Genomic DNA, 22,149 nt, shown 5'->3' with positions numbered 1-22,149 from the left:
CATTTTTTGTTCAGATAACATTGATAACGCGCGTCACGACTAATAATTTGCGAACTCCGAAGGCTATAACTTCGGAATCAAGTCCGAGCGAGCAGTTCTACACGCGCCGTCATTCTCGACTAGACGAAACACGTAGGTTCGAGGAATCAAAACGTGTGAGCACCTTATTTTAAGATAAAAATTATTGTGAAGAATATAATATATTATGATATATAATATATAATATATGCGTCGCACAGATTACAACAGACGTACGGTTTACACGATGCAAAAAACCCGGGAATTCAACTGCCGAACCGCAGCTGATAACCGTTATCGAACAAGGATTTACATAACCCCCTGAACTACAACAGCTGCCAGCTCGGGCACCGATAGCCGATAGGCATCGGCATTTTCACAAACAGTGAACCAACATAACTACTGACGATAAACCAGTTGCAACCTCAAAATGATGTCGCGAACAATGCGAACTCGGCGTTCTGACTACAGACGTACTATATATGTTGTACACAGTCGTCGTCTCGTTCATTGTTATGTTATTGTCCCGCCCGTTGGTCGCCGCGTCGTTGTCATTGCTTAGCGTTGGTATCTTAATATTCTGTTCCCGGTCCACAACCGTTTTTGATTTCGTGACTCTGATTGTTAAATGTGTTGAGTGAGTTCCGAGTGTATCAGAACTCGACAGACGAACAACGCTTAACCCTTACTTGTCCCGCCGACGAGTCTGTACTTCAGTAGTCGCCATTGACGGTCGACCGCTATTGCACTTCGCGCGGTGCGCCTGTACTCGACCGTAAAGTTTCATTTTCCAGTCTTGCACGTTTTCATTTCGCTTATTTTGTATTCGTTATTCGTTATCGATAACTGTTACTCTTCACTCTTCAGTCGGTGTGTTTTTATTTCGAAGGTCGGAGTTAAACGTGAATCTATCATTGCCACAGCATTCGTTCTGCACGGACTGACGAAAATGGAATGTCCATCGACCAGCTCGTATACCAGTAGCGATGAGGAATACGAAGGATCCGGTATGTACATTTTGTGGGTGACGATTTTTGTCGTATAAAAATGTTAATATCTGTAATAGGATCGTAATACACCTGCGGTCAATGTCAACCGTAGACAATTCTTCTGCGTTCAACAGTTTTCAATTTTTTTTTGTGTGTTTTCTGACGTTTTCAACATCTGTACATATACCTATCAATGTAGTGTTTTGTAATTTCATAGCAATCTGTAACTGTATAGTATTTCCACACAAATGTATTGGGTTTTGGATGTTGATGGTTGTAAACCATGAAGGTATCCGTACGGATTGTTGTTGGTGTTGTGTAACTGTCCATTTAGTAATTATTTATCACTGACCATATTTTGTTTAGTAAATATTGAAATGTTATTTTAATTATTTTTACATGTTTAACCTAAACAGCTATCACTGGATCTGGTAGAATACCTATATAATAATTGCATTCACATTCCTAGTTAATCGTTGATTTAACTCAAAGGTGCAGACTATGCCCAATGCCCATTGAACCAAATTTTTTTGTTATTATATTGGCATCATTGTTGTATGCTGTATACCAACAACATTAAAAATGGTTATGGTTATTTAATAGATTGTAGTATAAATATGGTTCCATTACAGAAAATTCCAAACTACAGCTTGTGCACAAGTTTTACTGACTGTTAAGCTGCAGTGGATAATTTAATAATGCACCATTAATTTTTTTTTATAAATGAATATTTTTTATGTAGTTGAATATTTTCAGAGAATCTGCTGGTGTGAAGGTGCTCGTACTCACTCTGACAGATCACATGAATGTTGGGTGCCCGGGTTTCTACTATACAGGCCTAATCTCCTCTACTCCTCTCCTATCGACAAGATAGTGTTGACCCGTTATTTTTTTTTTACTTAGTATTAATCTACTTTATCGACTTAAATAATATTTTCCAGTGTGCATATATATATATTTATTTACCTTTTATTTTATACAATTTCCTATTAATGGTTACTTAGTTATTGTTGATTTTTTTTTTATTCAATTGGTAAATGGTATTGACATAGTATTGACTGTGGTATTGACTGTATGGACAACTATTTATATTCTCAAAAGTTATTGTCCCAGCCAACATTGTTTGAATTAATTATTATTCTTTTATTCCCCTCTACTTTGATTTAATATTTTATCAAACTAATTACAGTTTCAATGTATTGACCATAAGAAAATAAAAATTGTCACAACATTGATCCTAATTCAAAATGATTATTCTACTTCCTTTTCTTTGTGTTAATTTTCCGTTTTCACTATAAGAATCCTTGTCTCTTAACTTTTTATAGATTTTCCAAGTTTCCTACTAAACGATTTTTCTCACACCCCAACTCCTCGTATATAAGTCATGATTCGTTGCTATACTTCAAAATGTTCAATTGGGTTGTTTTTGGATTCGACATATAAAAACACATATTACCACTCCTTTAAATTAACATGAGTTGCGATCTGTATTTTCATATTTCGAAAAAAACAGACTGTTGTACCTACTACATACATTATTTCATTACTTTAATTCCCCTTTTTTTGTTTAATTTTTTTTTTTTAAATTTATTGTTTTATAATTTTTAGAAATACTGTATTAGTCTATCATACTCTTGTTTTGGATACATAATCGAATATAGATTACTGTAGTTAATATTACGTCTGCTCTTGGGTTGTGCTCATGTGTTATTTCATAGTTTTTCTGACATATTATATTGTGGGTCTTCTCCAAGTTCAGTAACAATCAGGTTTTATTAAATGTCCATATATTTAATTTAAGTATAATTTTTCTTATATTCTTATCTTTTTATTCTATTTTTTTTTCTTTTCTTTACTCTTATCTTTTCTAGTTGGATACTAAAATGTTAATTAAATAGAAAATCATAACATTTTATATTTAAAATAATATAACATGTATTATTAATGTATCTCTTAAAGCCTCTTTACATTTGAATACTCTTTTATCACCAGTACAACTTCCCGGTTCTTCATAAGTCTGACCCCGTCATTGACTGGTAAGAGCCAGTGGTCTCCCTTCGAGTTTTGGAATTTTAAAACGATCCAGACTATTTGGCATGGCCTTGGATATCAGGACCGTGCTGGTTCTATCAATAATGGAAAATTCAAAGTCCATGGTCACAAACTTTTGTGATTTCTTTTTGTTAATCAATTTTTTTGTTTATATATTTTCCTTCTCTTTTTTTTTTACCATCATGCCTGGTTAATTTGCATATGTTATTATTCTAATTGTTAGGTTTAACTATAACTAAGTTTTATTCTATAATTTTATTTTATTTACATTTTTTTTTTTTAATCTTTTATCCTTGGTAGAGCTGTTGGTATCACCGCTCTAGGTGTAAACCCCAAAAGTGGATTTTTATCTTTTTCCTCAATAATTATTGGTGTTTCTACTTAAATTAACTCTGACTTATAGGGTTTAGATTGTATTTTGTTCTAACTGCTTCCCAAGTGCTTGATCTACACTTGTATGTTATATATATGAATAGTAATATTTTAGTAATATTAATCATCCAATTATTGCATAAATGAAATAACTATTGACTGTCATTATTTACCACATACCCTGACTGCCTATGTATTTCGTCATTTATCATATCCTGTACTTCATCTAAAGAATGCGCTATTCCGTGCATGTTGTCTAATTTATGAGATTTATTGATATTTATTTCTTATTTTTGGTAATTCTACATTTTTTATTTGTCTAGGGAGAATTATCGATAGCTTCCCTGTCCCTGCTTGTGTTATAAAATTATTGTAGTAATTGATTTTATGTCTTGTGTCGGGTTTAATGGGAGATTGTAAATTCCGCCCGAAATGAACAGGTAAAAACAAGGTCTATGGTAAATTCTGCCCGGAAAAATATACAGGTACAAAAATAGTTAAGTTGTTAGTTAGTTTTAAACTAAGCGTTCCGTGACTACGACGCGACCGTACTTTTCGCGACGCAGCACGTGTTATAACTTACAGTATTGGGAAGTCACAAAATGTTCGAACACGAACAAAAAATAAATAGTATGGAAGTGATATTTTGACTCGTATTTATTATTATAATTATTGCTATTTTAACAATTTTTAACAATTTTATATGCTATACAATATACACGACTTATAATAATATGTGCTAATTATTGATGATGATTTTATTTTGACTCGTATTTATTACTATGATTTTTACGATTTTTAATACTTTTATATATATTGTGCTAATTATTGATTATGATTTAATTTTACTATAATATTATGATTGTTATATTTACTTTTATAATTATTACTATTCTTACGATTATACATGATTTATGTTGTAATTATTGACTTAATATGTGAAATATATATTTATTTAAATACTCACTTCTAAATTATAATGTTTAATCTATGTTATGTCAGTAATAATCAGTGGTGTATTGGTAAATATATTTATGGGTATACGCACTAATAAAATATGTATAATCTACCAAAAAAAAATTTTCTCGCTTCGCTCGTAGTCAATAATCATTACAATAATTAGGTGACTTAATCTCTTATATTATATTATTTTTATTTTATTTCTTTATTAAATTTTCAGTATTTTTACTAATATAATAATATTAAAATTAACACTGATCATCAATGGAACCGACTAGTATTCATTCTTCTTTGTCAAACGATACTACGATAAGTACAATAAGTCGTAAACTCGAATAGCAAGATTCAAGAAGGAAAATACCCATTATTGCAGTAACAATAATTTATAAATAAATCTATAAATAAACACCATAAACCATTTAATTGGCCATAGCCTGATAAACACTTAATAACATCAGTGGTTACAAAAACATAACATCGCAAGAAACACATTTGCCGCGCGTTATAATTTATAAATGACATAATACAGGTTGAGAACCATGGACTGAGCATTCATACTCCATATTGGTAATATTACATAATATTTTAATAACATCTATTTTTCAAAATGTTATTAATAAATTTAATTTAAAATTCATTATTATATTAAAATAACAATTTTTCCTATGAATAATTGGTTTTCGAGTTATTTTAAGAGCGTATACCCGTAAAATGATATTTTACATTGGGTATACGCTGAAAATCGAAAATCTGCTGACGGGTATACGGCGTATACCCGCGTATCCGTACCAATACACCACTGGTAATAATATGATTAATAAGACACTTTCACAAATTTGTTTATTAACAGTAATACATTTTTTCGGGCGGATTTTACATGTATGTTTCTTTACCTGTACTTTTTTCGGGCGGAATTTACATGTACCTTATTTTACCTGTAGTTCATTTTGGGCGGAATTTACCATTTTCGGGCGGAATTATAATGATAATATTAATAATAATTATTATTATAATAATATACCTTTTCAGCCTACCGTACAAAGTGTCCGCGTTCTGCAATGTACCTTTTTAACCGACCGTACAAAGTGACCTAGAACCGCGGAATTTACACGCGCCCGGATTTAATATAATGTCTCTTGTGTATACCCTGCATTCTTGATTTAATTTTATTATACCTTGATTTTTAATTTTTTCTATATAGGATTCTTTATTTCCCTAACATGTAATTGTTGATGTTTCACCATGTGTTGTACCTTTAAATACTTAAATTTATGAAGTATATTTTTTGATAATATTATTATTCTCACTTCACGCATCAATGGTTAGGTTCATTCACATGGTAATTGGTCCTAATTTTCAAAAAATGATACCTCACATGGTTGATATTTAGGTTCATGCTGGATTGGATTGGTTGGAATTCAGTTCAAATTGGAAATATTTCTGTTTCGGGACAGTGTAATAACTGTGTTTCCATGAAACTGGTATACTGTCGATGGTTCCTAGTTATTCCTACATATTGGAATTCTGGCTTCAAAATTATACTATGTTTATCATCTACTTCCCCTTTTACTTTTGTTTCTACGGGTTGTAATATCTGTACAATACTATTTAATGTTAGTTCTATTTCCTATGTATCAGCGGTTTTCTGATTAAAGTAACAATCTGATTTCCACTTTAGAAAACTGCCATTTTAGTAATTTTACTTAGTTCGTATATTTCGCTTGGATAGGTTCTCCCATAGGTAAATTTAAATTTAATGATAAGCTTAATTTAATTTCGGTTAAATGTTTAGCGAGTTCATGTGGTGTTATTAGTAAAGGATGTATTACCTCTGTTTTGGCTGCAAGTATAATTGCGCTTATTGTTGTTGTTTCATAAGATTACTGTGTCAACAGTGCTGTAAAAATACTATGTTTTCGGTTTGTTAAAATTAGTGTTTCCAAAGTGTGTGTATTATTGCCAGTTCTTCAATTCTTGCATATAGCTTTCCCTGCTTTTCCCCCAATTCTGAATACAATTTATTTATTTTAGTAGACGCGCTACTAATACCTTTTTTTTTTTTTCCTTCTGAAACCGGGAACGGGTGGGAACTGTTTAGCACAATACTGCCACCCGAACCCGTATCGTTTATTCACCAAACAACATCACAAACAAGCAAAAAAGTATACATACATGGGGGCCTCTAACCACCCTAGGAATTCGGCCTTCGGCCCACAAATAAAAAACGCGCCTGCCTAACCCGCTCTGCATCCTCCTTCCGCCCGAGAATCGCCTCCACCATTCTGCCAAATGCCAACCTCAGACCCTCCGCCATCGCCTCGATACGCCGCCTCCTGGATGCATCATCTGGGAGGAGCTCCTGTTCCGGTCCCAGGATGATATCCGGCACATCATTAGGTTGTAGTGGCCGGCCGATGCATTGCTCCATCTCCCGTCTGTCTTCTGCCCAGAACGGGCAATTAACGCGCTACTAATACCTGTTATCGCTGATTTTACGACAGTTATTTGATTATTAAGTACCTATATGTATCATTTTTTCGTTACTATGTTCTATTTTGTCTATTTGTTCCGTTGCTTCCTTCGCACAATCGTCATCACATACTCTAAATAACGTTTTCATAGCGGATCCTATAACATTTATTAATCCCTGTTTCTTCCTGAAAGGTCCTGTGGTGGCTTCCCCGTTATTTTTGGATAGATATAATATAATTGTAGATAACCTATTGATTCGTACATTTGTCCCTGTTATATATTTTTCTCGCGTATCTGGCATTTTTAAATATGAAATTCTATTATCACAATCCAATAAGAGATTAAACCATTTTTTATAGTCCGGAAAAGCCCGCGTTCTTTCTTTAGTTGCCTTAAAGCATTTTACTCATTTTAGTGCTGTTTCTGCCATTTGTTCGTACATTTATAATTCTTTTATTGTTTCGTCTCCCGTCAGTCTCAATGGTTGCTCATTGGAATAAAAAATGGCCGTAACGCCCACCTGCTTCGTTGTGTCTTCTTCTGTTAATATATTAATATCGGTTTTTTATTTGTGCGGTTAGAATACTTAATTTATAGTAACATGCCTTATGATATATGTTAATCTGACCTATGCCTTGATCTACCCTTAATTCTTGAAATACAACCCGTTTCGAATCTATTCCATTGATTTACTCTAAAGTTTGGATTGTTTTTGTAAAATTCGTTTGCTATACTACCAGTTTTTTATACGTGATTAATTGTTTTCGGTTCTCTGGAACGCCCACTTTTGAAACGTCGTCACTTTGTGCTACGTCATTGATATACTCTCATACTCAGGGTTTAAAGTGGAAAAAAATTCCAGAGGGGACTAATGTCTCCATATAGTTTTAAGCATTCCATATTATATAATTTTATATATTATGTCTGATGTATAAAATCCTAATTTGTTAAAGGGGGCGCCTTTTAACCGCCGTCAGAGCTAGGGGGACTGAGTCCTCTTGCGCCCCCTCCCACTTTGACCCCTGCTTATACTAATGGTTTTTCTGAAATATTCCATGCACTGTCTTCCATTAATATCTCTACGAGACATTGCACATCAGCGCTATACTTGACATACCTTTTGGATTGTCATGGCTGCTCCAACATATTATTCCGTGGGCCTCTTCCAATGTATAAGATCTACTCCTCTTCCTAAAATAACCTGGTTCCTTACATCTATATATCTGTCTCTTTTATGAATACCCACGTTTTAGATAGTATTATCGTTACCAAACGATCTCTGATTTTTTTAATAGTGATAGTTCGAGCATTGATTCACTTTACTCCCCTCTTCCAACTTTATTATCCTTTGTAATTTATTCCAATACAAATTTCCTTATTTCATATTCTCTCAAATAATGTGCGTTTTATTATATTAATATATTCCTCTTTATTTTCAACACAATTATTTCCTCTTTTAAACTCAGTTATTCATTACATTTATTTATTTCCTATATATATATTTATATCACCCTACTGTATTATTTCTTTCATTCTTTGAGTAGTTAACATATATATATGTACACCTTCTCCAAAAATTTATACGATGGACATACAAGTCCAAAAGAGACGTGACTTAAAAATATAATTGCTCAAAACTAAACACAATAATCAATATAAACTACAACTTACATTACTGCGGCTTAAGTGTTCATGTTGTCTCTTGTACTAATCTGCTTAGCTGGCGTTTTACTGTAGATTCTTTTTTTTTCGAAGTTATTTGAAGGTCAGTCCTCCAATGGTGGTTCAAATGAATTATTTCCATGGAAATTAGTGAAGTTAAAAATTAAAAAAAAAAATTTTAAACTTTTTAGAAAAATTTCTTTGACTTAAAGCTCCCTGTTGTTATTCAGAGGACTTTCCGACTGCGCCAAACTGTAGCGATTCCTCTTACAGATGTTGAATTGTACAAGGTGATGAAAGACAATTTGTAAATAGTACAAGTCAATCTGATCATTATTAGCATGATTGCGAACGTAAAACTGTTTGAATATTTTTTGTGTAGTTGAATATTTTCAGAGTCTTGGACTCTTTTTAACAAATCACGTCTGAATATTGGGTGCCTGGGTCTCAACTATATAGGCCTAATCTCTGCTAGTCCTCTCCTATCGATAAGATAGCGTTGATCCCCTTTTTCTATCGCTTGTGTAAGTACAAGGTCCAGGAAATGCCATCAACCAACTATCTAATGGTCGAATCGCAAGATATCTAACGTGTCGTTTTATCATCAACATAAAAGTGCCCAGTTTCTACTGTTATAATATTTGAATAACGGAGCTATTTTAATTTTTTCTTTTAAACTGATCAATATCTGCTATTGTTTAATTGTCGGAGTCTTATGCGAGCTTTTCTATTATCGATTATGATTATTATTTGGAACTGTCGTCTGTATTAGTTTACTATTTATTAATATTGTATTTTAAAATATTTGTATTTATTAATATAATATTCTATGCTTGAAATATCAAACCAAAATTAAAAATATTATTATTTATTTGAAATACCATGTAAAAATGTAAAATACATTTCTTTGATTACCATAAACTACAGTAGTGTTACCTATTTAATATTTATTATTCACAGACCACAGTGTCGTCTTCTACAATATGTATATATTGTATGGTAATGTAACATAAAGCCCGTTCCTTCAGTGGAAAAGTTAGTTATTTAGTCATTTTATTCAGACATTTCCCTAAAAGAGACGGCATGCAATTTGGACATCCCAATTTATATTTATTTTTTTCACACGCAATTTGGATGCACCGACATTTTCCATTCCTCCACTTATTTTATCGAAAATTATGCATCCCCCTTACAATTATATACAAATATCAATAAACATAGCTAAGTTATAAATAAAATGAGGGATAAATAGAATGAGGAATAAAACATCATTATCGAATGTGCTCACTTATGACTTACGACTTACGAGGGTGATGGGGAGAAGAAGATTCAGAAAAAAGTAAAAGGTTTAGATTTTTTCTCAAAAAAGACAGCGAATCATAGTAAGTAGTGGTATCTACATTGCGGCCAAGTCTAGTTTATTCCTCATTCAGAAACTGACCAAGTGTTAAACAATACAAATAAAAGAGAAGTGTTGTTCTTTAATGTAGGATTGCATTGAGGTTATGAATTAAAAAATAGCAGACTTGGCCACAATATAGATTTCACTACTTAGATAGGCCGACTTTTTTGGGAAGGAGTTTGGAACTTGGCCTTTTTTCACTGTTATGTTTTTGTTGGGGATCTAGTCATCTGTATTGCCTTCATGTTCATCTGTAACACAAAAAAAAATATAAGTAGGATCATTTTAAATTATTTTTTTCGTAATTTTACGAATAATTATTGCACTGTATGATAAGGCATTTTCTTACGTTCTCAAATTTGAATGCACGGTGATTATCGGTCAATATATTTTTGTATGCAGAAAAAAAACTTCAACGTCCACTTAAATGATCGGCGCGTACTTAAAATACGTTAAATCGTTAATGTTTATATCTTTGGGTAATCCTTTAAAAATTTCTTCATCTGCCCATAAAATGTTGGAAATTTTTATCATCAATTGATGGCCTTTATTTTTATTCAACACATTTTTTAGTTTTGTTTTTTATCGAAATTCCGTGTTCATCGCTTATTTGGATTAGTCTTAACCTCGCATCCGAGTCTAATGAAATAGCTGGCAAGTGGTAGTCCTTGCTATATAATAATTCCATATTTCCATCGGTAGAGATTATTTCATATTTGTAATAACATACAAAGTATATTTAAATGTAGGTACTTTCATAGTTATATTCGAAAAATGAAATTAAGATGCCAAACTAAAAACCAAAAATATATACTATTTAGTGTAAGTAAAAAATTATGTATTATAAAATTGTATTATAAGAAAAGGTTAGGTTTAGAGTTCTATACTCTATACTTAGTTTTTTACTTTTATTTACTTATTTTTTATTTTGACGACCTTAATTGTGTTATAATTAGTATACCCATGTGTTTTGACCCTCAAATATATTTTTAATTTTTTTATAGCTCTTGAATAAACAAGTTTGGAGACCCCCATTTAGGTATTTTATTACGAACTCTACAAAATATTCATTTGACATAAAAATTTTACATTTTTTTATAGATAACTTCATATATGTACTAGTACATTGGTACCTACAGAATTATTTATCATCCGTCAAACTTGTAACCTTATAATACTCACAGATTAGTGTAAAACATTTAAATGTTTTGAAGAGTAATAGGTAGTCTAAAGTCTTCATATTATGCAGAAAAAATAATGCTGATATACAGTTATATTAGTGCGACTCCTTACATTTTTTAAATGTTGTACATTAATAATTTAACTATTAATTAGGTAATTCTAATCTATTAAAATACTTTCAATTTTACTCTTCAAGTTCTTGATGTTTGATTTAATTTTGTATTACACTAATATTTAATTCTTCTTCTTAGAGTTTCTATCCATTTTGGATGTTGGAAATCATGTTGAATGTTGTTTCTCTTTTTAGCAATGAACTATTTATTAACCTATGAAAAAATTAATTTGTTGTTGTACCAAATGAGTCTCAGAGATTTTTGAGCGATGTCATTCGTCTTTCAATATTTCTCTTACCTTCTATTTTTCCTTAAAGTATTAGTTGCGCCCTACCACTTTCCTTAGATATAGCTTTCTTAACCTTTTTTGAGTAGTTCTTTTTTCATGAATGCTCTCATGTCTCATTTGCTTGTTTGCTGTGGTTTTTACATATTTGAAGTCCCACTCTAAATTTCCCGACTATATCTGACTCAATGTCTGTGCCAAAATATGTTTTAACTCTTAAACAACTATTATAGAATCTTTTAGGAATGTACAAAGGAATAAGCATGGAGTCAATTTGATTCCTAACAGTTCCACGGGTTGATCCTTTGGAAAAGTCTATGTGTCACCAATTTACAAAATGTATTCACTACTGTAAGATCTTCCTCTTCCCTAAAATATATGATTAATGTTTTATATTCGGAAATAAAAGCTCTTGGTATACTTAACTATTAGTGATTCTCACCTGTGTTTTTTATTATACAAATTATTAAAATTGAGTGAAACCCATATTTGAAAACTAAAAAACTATACATTATAAAAATGTTCAGCAATATTTGACATGGGTCCCCGATTAAATTATATTTAATTAGCCATTGCTATTTACTATGAGACTATTTTTATCATTAAATATTATTACTGCACAATATTATTAAAAAAATGTATTATTTACCTAGTCAATAATATACATTATGCACAGATTTTAAATATAAGAATATAAATTAAAAGTGAAATTTGTCGGTTGATTGACCCAGAACCATTTTTTTAAAACCATAAATACTTAAGTTATTTAAAAAAGCATTTTTAAGGACTATGAAAACTTAAAAAAAATATTTTGTTAGTTCTTAATAGTCATTTATTGTTTTTGAAATATATTAAGTTAAATTTTTTATTTATGGCTTAGCTATTGAATCATAACCTACTTTAAATATGACCATACAATTTATCCTTTTTAGGTAGTATATATTAGGTATAGTATTTTCTTAAAAATATTTATTTATGGTTGTACTTATTTTAATAAAATATTTTTAGCTAATAGCATTCATTATAAATAATATAGATTGCTCACTGCATTGTTCATTTATAGTAAATTTAATATTTTTTATGAGTTTTCATCAAAATTTGTAAAAATATTGTGTGTTGCAGGAGTTGATTATCTTTTGAGGCCCTAGTTTTGTTATATGATTAAAATATATAGCCTTCTGTTTCCTTAATTATCTATAAAATCATAATTTTAAACAGGATCTATATTATCAATTTTCATATGTAAAATTTACATTTATTGATTTGCCATTATATTTTTCTGTACTAACTACAAAAATATATAAAATTAAAAACCGTATTATAATCATGAAATTTACTTTACAGAGACAAGTTCAGATGATATTGACGAGCAAGGAATTATAGATAAATCAAGGTAACTGTTATATTTCATAATTATTTTTGTCAATTAAAAAAATATATCATAAGAGCTATAATATGAAAAATATTTATATGATATAATTTATCTTAGGTTTCTTTAGATGTATTTAATAAATAAATATGTAAATTTTTGATGCCACAATGCTTCTTTTATAATCTTTTGGAATATTTAAAAAATACATAATTTTTGAATACCATATTGCTAAAGAAAGTAGGAATGGTTAACTTTTGAACCGTTACATTTAAAAAAAATTTATTAGGTCAAAGTATGAAAGTTTGAATAAAATTCAAATTCATGTTTTTGAAAGCTTAAATTAAATTTGGCCCATTTTAAAAAAAAATTATGATGAAATACTTGGTATTGCCACTAATTATAGCTTTGTAATAAAAAAATTACTGATTTATTGTATGTTAAAATAAGGATGAATCACTGATGTAGTGACGTATTTATAATAAAGTATACAAATTATAAAATTCAAAATTACAAAATTATTATTTAACAAAAATAAGATGTATAAGTATTTGGTATATAAATAACTAACTAAATTAAACAGTTATCCAGTTTAATAAAGATTTTTCTAATATATTAATCTTAAAAAAATAACAATTAAGAAGTATGTTTAGTTTTTTAGTTAGTTGATGTATATTTTGTAATTTATCAAACAAAAAAAATATTAATTTGTTTTTTTTTCAATTTTCTAGAGATGTTTATCAGAGAACTGCCTGGAATAAATTGCATGTGGCAGTTTTTTACTTAGTGTACAAAGTTAATGGTGTTAATATTGGAACTGTGCAAAAAGAGTTATTACAGCTAAATATGAAAAGAGCTAATAATATGTTTTCTCAGCTTATTATTCAAAAACAACTGACTTCAACCAAAGATACTCATGTTTATGCAACTTTAATTTCTGTCATAAACCTTGTAGTTAGTGTTTTAGTAATATGATTTGATTCAATAAATTTATCGTATATAATTGATTTGTAAAAGTTCACTTTCTTATGTATTTAGCTTCCAGAAGTAGGAGAATTAGTTTTGAAAAGATGTTATAAGAACTTCAAAAGTTCTTATTTTAGTAATGTAGTATCAGATTGTATAGCTTCTACAATGTTCATTGGACATTTGGTTAACCATGGGGTTGTAAGTTTTTAATTAATTTTGAAAAATGTGCAGTTCTTGATTAAGTTTATTTTTAGGCTGATGAAAAAGTGGCAGTAGAATTATTAACAATTTTCTTTCATTGCGGAGATTCATTAGCTATTAAAATAGCTATTGTAATTTTGGAAGTATGTGGTAAAAAATTAAGCCAAATCCATGAAGATACTTTGAATGTAGTATTTGATCGGGTATGCAAATTGTTGAATAATGAAGAACTTTACGAAGAGGTAAATAATATTGTTTTTATGTTATTTATTAGTTCAGAGTATATTTATTTATTTTTACCATTTTCATGCTATTCGTATTTGGGTCTTAAAATTTGTTATAAAAATGATTGTTGGTACCTTTAAAGAAAAAAATGTTTAAAACATTTTTTTTTTACTTTTTGAAAATATTTTTACATTCCATGTTTGCATAAATTTTGTACTGGTAGTACCTACTAACTAACTACTGAGGTTTATTAGATTTTTTTTATTCTTAATATAAATAATTCATCTAATTTTAGGATGCAAATGAACTGAAAAAGATATTGAAATTACAAAAAAATGGATTTAAGTTTCAACAATTTGATTTAGTACCAGCCAATGAGTGTCAAGTCGCTCATTGTGTATCTATACACTCAATTTTATCTACTAAATCAAATAAAATAGGTAATATATATTATATATATTTAAAATTAAAATTAAAACTTAAATTTTATATTAATTGCAATGAAGGTTACCGCTATGATCCCGAATTCGAACTTAATGAAGAAATGTATAAGAATTTAGTATTAACATTACAAGGATATGATAATGAAGAAGAAAGTGAATTGGAATCTGTAAATGATTTTAATAATCAATTTGATGGTGAAAAAGAATGTAAGACCCTTTTTAATCTAAATATTAGCTTATTATACTATAAATCAAATTTAAAAACTACTCTTTTTGCATAATTATATTTTAAATGGGCTTTCAACTCAAACTGATTTATTTTCATAATTTGTACTCATGGCTTGCATATTCACAGGGAATATAAAACAAGTCTAAATTATTTTTTTAACTTTAATCAGTGATATTATTTTTCTAGTGATCGAAGTAATGAAATATATTAATGACATAGAAAAAGACAAAAACATGTTATCATTAAAAAAAATGTGTCTAAAAAAAGTTATAAGCCTTATAAACTCAATGAATTGTGCGGAGCTTGTACCAAAAATTGCAAAACATTGTCAAGGTGACATGGATTTATATTTTTCACTATTGGATATATGTTGTGAACAAGCAACGTATGAACCGAAATATGGTCTAATCACAAAAGTAAAAATTTAATTTAGATACCATAGCTTTTTAAATCAAATTTATGTATTTTACTAATTTGAAAGGTTTCTTTTAAGCTCTATAAATGATTATAGATATTCCCAAAGTATGAAAATCATTAATTTTAAATTTTCTTTATCATTTATTACATAACACATTAAAACTTCCATTAACGGTTAATAATACATTAATACCTTTATATAACTCTAAATAACGGTCAAATTATAATAGAAAATTTATATATGTGTATGGTTTGCCCTTATTATTTATGGCACTATAGTTATCTTATTTAATTTTCACAATAGCACTATGAACAAGCCAGATCTTTGTATTTTATTATGTTTCATTTGTTGTCAGTGTAGATCAACAGTTTTGAAGTGCTTGATATTTGTTTTGTCCAAACAAAAACATCTAACTGCAGCAGAATAATAAGGCCGTTAGAATATTATAAAAAATAAAATGTGAGTGTGCATGCTCTCGCAGATTTGGAATAGGGAGAATTAATGTTACTCAATTTTTTTAATTTTAATATGTGCATGCTTATAATATACACAACTTTTAAATTTTAAATTGTTCATACATACATATAAGTGAATGACTTTTGTCATAAATACCTTTTGTAGTATGTGCATATTATTGTGTATGTATTTGGTTTCTTTTATGGGCTTTATACTCTGTCAAAAACTCGTCAATCCCCACCACTTTTTACTCAGAATTCGGGCCATGCATTACAGTGTCATTTTATAGTGATTTTAATTCATATGTTCGAGCTCGTTTCGTGTTATTTTTCAAATAATTAATAACAAAAATGTGTTGTATGGACTTAATAATATAATATTATTGTATTATTATCATTGGTATAATACGTAGCATATTATTATAATAGCCGACACGGACATTTTTCAAACTTACTACGTGTACAAAATAATTTTAATCGTAAAGTGGGGATATTTAACAGAGTTCCCATATTTCCGTCAGTTGTTTGCTCAAAAGGGTCTAAGTCTCTTGACAAACAGCATATATAGCTTTCATCTGGAAGTATTGTACTTCTATTAATACAGTCATCTCTGTAGGACAACCACCTCTAAATAGTAGTCATTATTTTTGATCTCTTTGGTGACCATTACATGGAAGTTTTACTGTAGTAAAGATAACATAATATAATATATAAACTATGTCACTTTTCAGGTTATTTTTGTCTCAATAATACTTAATTTTTTTTAGGAATTTTGTTGTTTGAATAAGAGTTTTGCAGATATGATAAAAATTACTTTTATATATTGTTATGTCACTAGTGACAGTTTTGCATCAAATAGAGCAGAAATTATTGCAAAATATTTTGCTCATATAGCATATTTAAATTTAATACCATGTCCACTTTCTGTCTTACTGCGTGGAAGATCTATTTATCCTAAGCATAGCTATTCTAAAATGTTTAATCAAGAACTCAATAACAGAAGAAAAAATTGGAAAAAAAAAATCTGTAAGTAAAATTAATTTATTCTTTTAATAATATAATTTTTTAAAAACTTTGAGGGCCACAGTAATTTTCTCGTGATATCAAAAAAAAATCTAGAAAGTCATATTTAAATGGTACTCAAAATAATTATAATGATTATTACTCTGTGGATTATGTGCATTTGAATTTCTTTCATGTAAAAACTGATTTAAATGTATAAAAATATATCTGACCAGACGAGTTTCTACTGCCATCATTGTATGATACCTATACCTTATCGTGTTTTCGGTGTATCTCATTTATGTGCTCCACCAAAACTGGAGTAGCCCTAAATATTTTCTATCCAAACTTGATCCACGCAACTTGCTTTGTGAAAGAAATTTGAAATGAGTTTTTGGATATGAACAAACTTATTTTTGTTGTGATGAAACCATGAAATCATTGTATGTAACAAACATACCGGAAACAATTGCCAACATTTCCACTTCTACTATACAACCTATCATTACGTGATTGGGTACTTGGATTGAAAGCGTTTTGTTTCCAGTGAACATTTCTTGGAAATAAAAAGGATAATAATTAACCAATTTCAAAAAATAATAAATATATAATTGGTGATCTGATCATTATCATAATTATTTCATAATTTAATGTCTATGTTTAAGGAGGATGTCACCTCCTTTAGACATTTCGCCACCAAGTTGCGCACTATGCTAATGAATTTTTTATTGAATTTTGAACATAAGATGTTAACATATCATTCAAATAGTGTTTGGTCTTATCAACTCTCTAAATAAGTGTTTAAAGAGGAATTTTACACAAATATGATTCCAAATTATATATTGGTTTGGATGACTTGCTATAATTAATTATATTTGTCTACAATATTAATTGCAATTAAAATATATTAAAATTATATGTTTTTTTTTTCATGCACAACTAATCAATTATGAATTGTTCAAAATACCTATGCTTTAATATGTAAGTTTAATTTTTAACAAATATATGTGTACACATTTAAGATGTATAAAAAATTTACAATTTTAAAATACTCATAGCTTGCGTTAAAATTAAAATATAATAAAAAACCTATGAGGTTGACTAGATAATAATCTTACCTTTAGATTTTTTAAGAGGTCAATTCGCACTAATTTTTAAATTAACGGAGCTACACGTGTTCTGCTGAGCGTAAAATTTGCCATGTTACGCACTTGTAAGACGGAGACAACTCATGCGGGTATCACGTCCTCTTAAAGCAATTTTTAAACGTAATTAACAAATAATTTTTAAAAAATGTAATTAATTTTAGTAACTAAAAATTAAATTATATTAGTATAATATATTTACAAAATACTCACATTTTAAGCACTTAAAAACCAGATATTTTTTTCTCTTGTCCATAAAAAATACATAAATGTGTAAAAAAAATATAAACATTTTTTTTTATTATTTCTGTGTTATACGAACACAATAAACTATTAAGACAATTTAAAACTCATTAATCTGTTAAATGAAATAATAGAAACATAAACATTATAACTACTCATATTAATAACCTTTTTTTCTTAAAATTAACTAATAAGTATAAAAGAAATACATCTCAACAAATATAATATGATTATTTTATTCTTAATTTTTACACCTCTGATCAGAACTAAAAGTAGAATAAAAGGTGTCAGCTCACTATTCGTTTTCTCTCAGCATATTTTTGTTAACCAACTCTGTGAATTCACTTATTATCGAACTTAAATCTAATAACATTACCTGTGTCCCTACCTCGGCTTTTATACAATATTTAAACTTATACAAAAATTAAAATATTATTTAAAAGCTAATTTAGAAACATGGGTTATGTTCTTATCTTAAAGTTTGATATTAATTGAATTCACTTAAATATTAAAAATAAAAACATAGGGTTTGATTCAGTTGAATGTAAATTTGGTATGTTGCTCTTGTGTTGGAGGGAGAAAACAAATGGTACGTTGATATCCTCTTAAGATTTTAGATTATAAAAAAACTATTCAATGATTAATAATATATTATTTTAATTTTCAGGAACTATTTGAAGCTCTTACCCAATTAAGATTTCATCTTGAACTACTGGAGTTACGCTCTTCTGATCGATTATAATAGGAGTTACTAATATTTGTTTCATGTATACGAACAATTTATACAAAATTTTTTTTAATAATCATTGTAATTATAATTAACCTTTGTTTTAATAATTACTGCAGTATAGTTAAATAGTAATTAATATAAAAAGTGTTTTATATTATGACAGGATTTTATTTTTGTTAATCTTCAAATAATAATTAATCTTCTATTTGTTCATTGTGATAGGATTTATTAACATTTGTTTTACGATTTTAAACCATTAATTAAAAATATTTGTAAATTATCATTGTACTTAAAATTATTCCTTATCAAGTATTTACTGCAGTATAATGCAATATTAAGTACTTAATATAAAAAGTTTTTTATTGGAAGACATTAATTTTTTAGGTTATTTTTTGACAATTTTTAAAGAATAATTCATCTTTCAATGCGCTCCCCTCTCATTCACAATTTCCATCACTTATTTGTACATTGTAACTTTTTTATAAAAAATTTATGTAACCTATTTATTGTTTATTACTACCTTCAATAAAATATTCTTTTTCAACTTTTTATTTACCCTGTCCTTCATTTTTATGTGGCCTTATATTAAACTTTTTGTACAAAATAAATTTTGAAAAGACCTACAATTTAATTTCATTTGTTGCGTGTGTAAGTAAAAAAAAACTTATTATTTGTGTTTAAATTTAAATACTAGAATGAGATTGTTTAGAAATTATTGAATAACTTAATGAATCTGTAGGTAATTGTGATGGATGCTACAAAGGCAGAAATGTAGAAGCATAGATTTAATCAGGGAGGGCGCAAGGGATGGTATAACAGTAAAGTAGTTTGAAAGGATGGGTGTGCACCATGTATCAGTTTAGAACACTTACCTGTTCTCCTATAAACTTGGTTACTGTTAATAATAGTAACATGATACCAATTTAAACTAATAGTGCTAATTGCTGATTTAAAAGAATATTTCTGAACCTTCCACCAGGTATGAGATAATAATTCTACAATTTTAGACAATAATTTATAAAAGTCATTAGATATAAATACATTTTTAAATTAAAATAGTTATCAATTGACCTCAGGACTTTTTTTAAAGTATCTCCTAAGTGTTGGCTCAGGCAGTCAGGTACGTCAAAATTTTTTGCTGACTTATTATACGATAGATGACAATGCATACAGTAGGTTCTTTTTGTTGAAAGCCACTCTTAGGGAGAGCTATTTACTGGTTTATTTAGTACAATGATTTGAGAAAAATTCAAACGTGGCAAATAATTTGTTGCTTATCTTAGATAATACTTTCATTACATAGTCAATTCTAAATTTTAATGTTTATAATATTTTTCGACGGTAACATGAATGGATACAATTTAGACCATTATCGTTGGACAATTTATTTCATTCACATTATTTTGATACACACATAATTATACGTCAAAGCTAAGAAATTGACAACTTCAAAAATTACACGATTAAAATGATTTTTAAACCACAATGGTGTTCTCCTTCAGATAAATTCATCAGTCTTGTTGTTGATAAATAATTATTTTTAACAAGAGAACCTGGTTTTTTACCAACTAAAAAAGAATAATTTTAAGGTAAGACTAATTAAAATATCAACAAATGACTCCGGGATATTCTGGATAATAATTTTGCTTCGAAATGCTATGATAGGTCAAATTCTTTGTAATTTTGAAAATCGCAATAAAATACTAAATTAGATTAAGGTGAAATGTGCTTGCTGTACGTTTGAAGCAGATCAGCGTTCACAATGTTCACATATAATTATTATGCTTGTGCCGCGGACAATGGATGAGTAATCTTAAATCTTAATGTCCAGGCTGATTATAAAAATTAAGATTGATGTACGCTAACAACATGTTATAATCGTGTTATAACCAAGAAAATTCTTGGTGGTTGGCGCAAAACGCGGAGCTGTGCCATGACAGGGGCTACGAAAAATTATAATATATGGTATAAATCTGGGGTGGGTAACTTACTGGCGGCCCGTGTGGCTTTATCTGTCCCGAGCTATACTTTCAAATTACATCATACAATATTTTATAGTCTATACTGTATGATTTATTTTACACCAATTAAAATGTATATTTTGAAAGACACTTTTTGAAGTGAAAACTTCTTTAGGCGCGTTTAGCACTTTGTGGGTACTGAATTGAACTGAGCCGTCACACTTGGCTATGTAACGCCCATTCGGATGAAGTCGGCTCGAGTCGACTAAGCATGAGAGGAACAGTCAGCAGAGCGAGAGTGAAAAATAGTCGAAGCGTCACTGCCATACTTGCTCGGAAGAATTGGTTAGGTAAAGTTAGGGTGTGTTGCTTAAGATGTTAGGGTGGGTGTGTGTGTGTTTGTATTTCGTATTATTAATTTCGCCTTGTTGAAGTTTTCACTTCTATCGTGTGGTCTTATGCATACACATTTTTCTTTTTTTAAGAAAAAATCCATTTTCTAGATAAGATTTGAATAGAAGGTAATTCAATTTTTTAGCAAGTTATATGTATATAATATACGGTAAATTAAAAATGTTCATAATTCACTTAAAAATTGAATTATTACAAAAAACCAACGTACAAGCACAGATAATGTTCTTACCATCAAGTTTCATAATAGGTCGACTCACTCTAATTTTTAAACTAAAGAAGCTACAAGTGTTCTGCCGAGAGTAATTTTGTTATATTACGCACGGGTAAGACGGCGACAACAAATACTAGTGCTATGTCCTCTTAAGGTCTCTAATTAATGTAATTGGTTGGCTATAGTGCCGTACTTTGTTGAATGCTTGCTTGAATGGTAGGTATAGGTAGGTAGGTACGTTAAAAACATGGGCGGTATTTTCTGCTCTGGCCTGCTAGATTTTAATTTTCTAAAAATTGGCCCTCAAGTAACTTTAAGTTGCCCATGCTTGGTATGGATAATTAATGATTACCCACCGATAATAATTATTAATTTATTATCTATAAATTGTCCTAATCGTGGAAAAAAAATCCCCTGGCAGTGGTGGATTTAGCGTCAGGCAAAGTAGGCAGTTGCCTTGGGCCGCAAATTTTTAGGTGCGGCAATTTTAGGCCAATATTTTATTGAAAATACTAGGTTTCTTTTTGATTTTCTAATGTAGGGTGATTGCTCTAAAGAATGGCAAATAAAAATGCTTAATATTTAAATATAATATTTTATTCTTGTTAATATAATTAACATTTCTT

The 22,149-nt window shown here is 29.2% G+C and overlaps 1 protein-coding gene across 2 annotated transcripts; it reads left to right on the top strand.

The window, feature by feature from the left end:
- Positions 1–472: 472 nt before the first annotated feature.
- On the top strand, positions 473–19,463 carry LOC111032777 (pre-mRNA-splicing factor CWC22 homolog). Of its 2 annotated transcripts, none has more exons than XM_022313233.1 (10): positions 473–1,025; positions 12,853–12,901; positions 13,609–13,831; positions 13,916–14,044; positions 14,101–14,289; positions 14,568–14,712; positions 14,779–14,922; positions 15,131–15,360; positions 16,585–16,843; positions 18,888–19,463. In XM_022313233.1, the coding sequence occupies exons 1-10, from the start codon at positions 968–970 to the stop codon at positions 18,947–18,949; spliced, it is 1,488 nt and encodes a 495-aa protein (XP_022168925.1). In that variant the 5' UTR covers positions 473–967; the 3' UTR covers positions 18,950–19,463. The 2 variants fall into 2 exon arrangements, with proteins under 2 accessions (XP_022168925.1, XP_022168926.1); XM_022313234.1 differs by having other exon boundaries at positions 18,875–19,009.
- The last annotated feature ends 2,686 nt before the right edge of the window (positions 19,464–22,149 follow it).

Source organism: Myzus persicae, unplaced genomic scaffold (genome assembly GCF_001856785.1).
Source record: "Myzus persicae strain clone G006 unplaced genomic scaffold, MPER_G0061.0, whole genome shotgun sequence".
NCBI lineage: Eukaryota > Metazoa > Arthropoda > Insecta > Hemiptera > Aphididae > Myzus > Myzus persicae.
This window is presented reverse-complemented; position numbering and strand designations above follow the sequence as displayed.